The sequence below is a fragment of the Bison bison genome, unplaced genomic scaffold (assembly GCF_000754665.1).
Source record: "Bison bison bison isolate TAMUID 2011002044 unplaced genomic scaffold, Bison_UMD1.0 scf7180017864126, whole genome shotgun sequence".
In the NCBI taxonomy this organism is placed as follows: Eukaryota; Metazoa; Chordata; class Mammalia; order Artiodactyla; family Bovidae; genus Bison; species Bison bison.
This window is the reverse complement of record NW_011494698.1, coordinates 296737-298971: the sequence shown is the minus strand read 5'-3', so window position 1 is coordinate 298971 and position 2235 is coordinate 296737. Positions and strand designations below refer to the sequence as shown.

Here is a 2235-nt window from a genome sequence, read left to right as displayed (position 1 = left end):
TACTTTGGCCACCTCATGCGAAGAGTTGACTCATTGGAAAAGACTCTGATGCTGGGAGGGATTGGGGGCAGGAGGAGAAAGGGACGACAGAGGATGAGATGACTGGATGGCATCACTGACTCGATGGATGTGAGTCTCAGTGAACTCCGGGAGTTGGTGATGGACAGGGAGGCCTGGCGTGCTGCGATTCATGGGGTCGCAGAGTCGGACACGACTGAGCGACTGATCTGATCTGATCTGAACTGAGAAATGACATGATCATCCTCCCCCAAATCAAAAAATTTAAGCTGATTTTCAATCTATAGCAATGAACAGGTTTGGTTTAAAAACAGAGTAGGAGAATTTGAGATCTAAATGGATCTGTCCCTTGCCACACCACACTATTTGTGAAAGAAGGCACAGTATTTGTGAAAGTAGAGGTGATTTACAAAGGCTTTGGTCCTCACAACAATCCTTATGCTTTTAGGTGAAATAAAAACTTTCAAAACTTGAAAATAAGTTGTGCAAATAACCAGCTCTTATATACTGCATTAGTAACTTAAAAATGTCATGTGTTATCACTCTCATTCAGTTAGGTAACTTTTGGCTACAAGTGAATTCTCCAATTTATAGAATCTATTACAAAATTAGGGCACAAGTTACCAGGGATCTGTTACAGAACCTGGCACTACATGAATCAATAAGGCTATTTTAAATTAACTTCTGGACAATCTCTTTACCTAACTACTTTTACAGGGAACCAAACCTTGAGGTGTGGTGTTTTATATCTGGGCAAAGATCACTTCTATCACGCAGCGGGTATACATTATTATACTGACAATTATACTACCACTAAGAGTTGCTATAAAGTGAAGCTCCATATTAATTGACTTCTAGAAAGTCCCTTAATTTTAATCGGACCTTCTGTGAAGTAACATTTCAGAAAGCTAGGTACCAGCACTAGGGAAGCAAGGCTGAGAAACGTGAAGGCTCAACGAACTGTTTTCAATCCTCTCTCCTGGACTACCGCCACCGAGCGCCAGATGCCAGAGGCGTAATTGAAAAAAAAAGAAAAAAAAAAAAACCCAAACTGGTAAAACTGAAGACCTCGGATTGGGTTTCTTCCTTTTAAAAAAAATGTGCAAAACTAAGATGTGATTAGTCATGCATCGCTTGAGAGCTGCAGGAAATCCACGTTTTCGCTCCACGGTGATTTAAACCTTGAGAAGGGGGAAGGGTTTTTTGGTTTGTTTGTTTTTTTGCTTTTGTTTTCACCTTTCCTTTTTCCCCAAGCCCTGTGACCTAACAGGAGTTTCAGGGGAGCACAAGAAAAGCTAGCAGCGTAGTGGGATCATTAGGATTTAGGGTTTAGCTAGCTAGGGGAAACGAGGTCTAGACCTGGGTAGATACCTGCATGGCTCCCACGGCACGCATGGCTCCCACGGCACTCATGCCCCGCGATCGTAGCCTGATCTCACCCCCTTGCCCCATGCGGCCCGGGGAGCCTGCAGGCCCGCGGAGCTTTTGCCCTTCTGTATTTCAAGGTTACAGGACTGGCGGGAACGCACGGCAGCTGTATCAGTCCAAGGAGGTGCTGAGTAAGCTGCAACCAGTGCGCAGGCCGCCAGCGGCACCCACTCCCATGCCCCACTTCACCTCGTACGCTGGAAGTCATACTCATGGCGCCGATGCTTGCAAGGGTGTGCACAGGACAGTGAGCACAAACCGGCTCGCGCGGACAGCAGGAGTCAAGGTGCGACAGGCGTCCGTCCTAAGGGCACCGACTCCAGGCAGCTACCGCGCAGGCGCCGCGACTGTCCGTCAGCACGTGTGTATTAAGCACCCGGGCTGATACTGAGCATGCGCGGAGCTTAGTCCCGGACCTTTAGGAAGTGTTGAGTACGGAATTTGACAGCCACAAGAGGAGGGAGGAGGAAGAGACCAAGAGAGGTAGCAACTGAGTTTGCGCAATCCTGAGGGGTTTGGTCCTGGAGCCCAGCGGACCTACCTTTGGAATAGAGAGTCCGGGCCAGGTTTTATGTCTCTCCCAGGTGGATTTACGAGGGCAGATTGTATGTGCTGATATAACACTTGCCATAGACGGATATCCAAGATTTCACTCCCAAATTTCTTGCTTAGTCTGGTACTTGTAAGGCCAGGTCCAGTTTTCATTTGAAATGCCAAACACAGGAACCAACAGTGGTGTCCCATCCCAGAATCTCCCCCTCGCTCCCGGTGTGCACACCCCCCCCCCCC

The 2235-nt window shown here is 47.9% G+C and overlaps 1 protein-coding gene across 1 annotated transcript in view; it reads right to left on the bottom strand.

Annotated features, from left to right (window-relative positions):
- CISD1 (CDGSH iron sulfur domain 1) overlaps nucleotides 1-1808 on the bottom strand; it is an 18053-nt gene extending 16245 nt beyond the window's left edge. The window contains exon 1 of the mRNA XM_010839642.1: nucleotides 1636-1808. Coding sequence (XP_010837944.1) covers nucleotides 1636-1660 — 25 coding nt within the window. The 5' untranslated portion in view covers nucleotides 1661-1808. The remainder of the gene's footprint in view (nucleotides 1-1635) is intronic.
- Nucleotides 1809-2235: the final 427 nt, after the last annotated feature.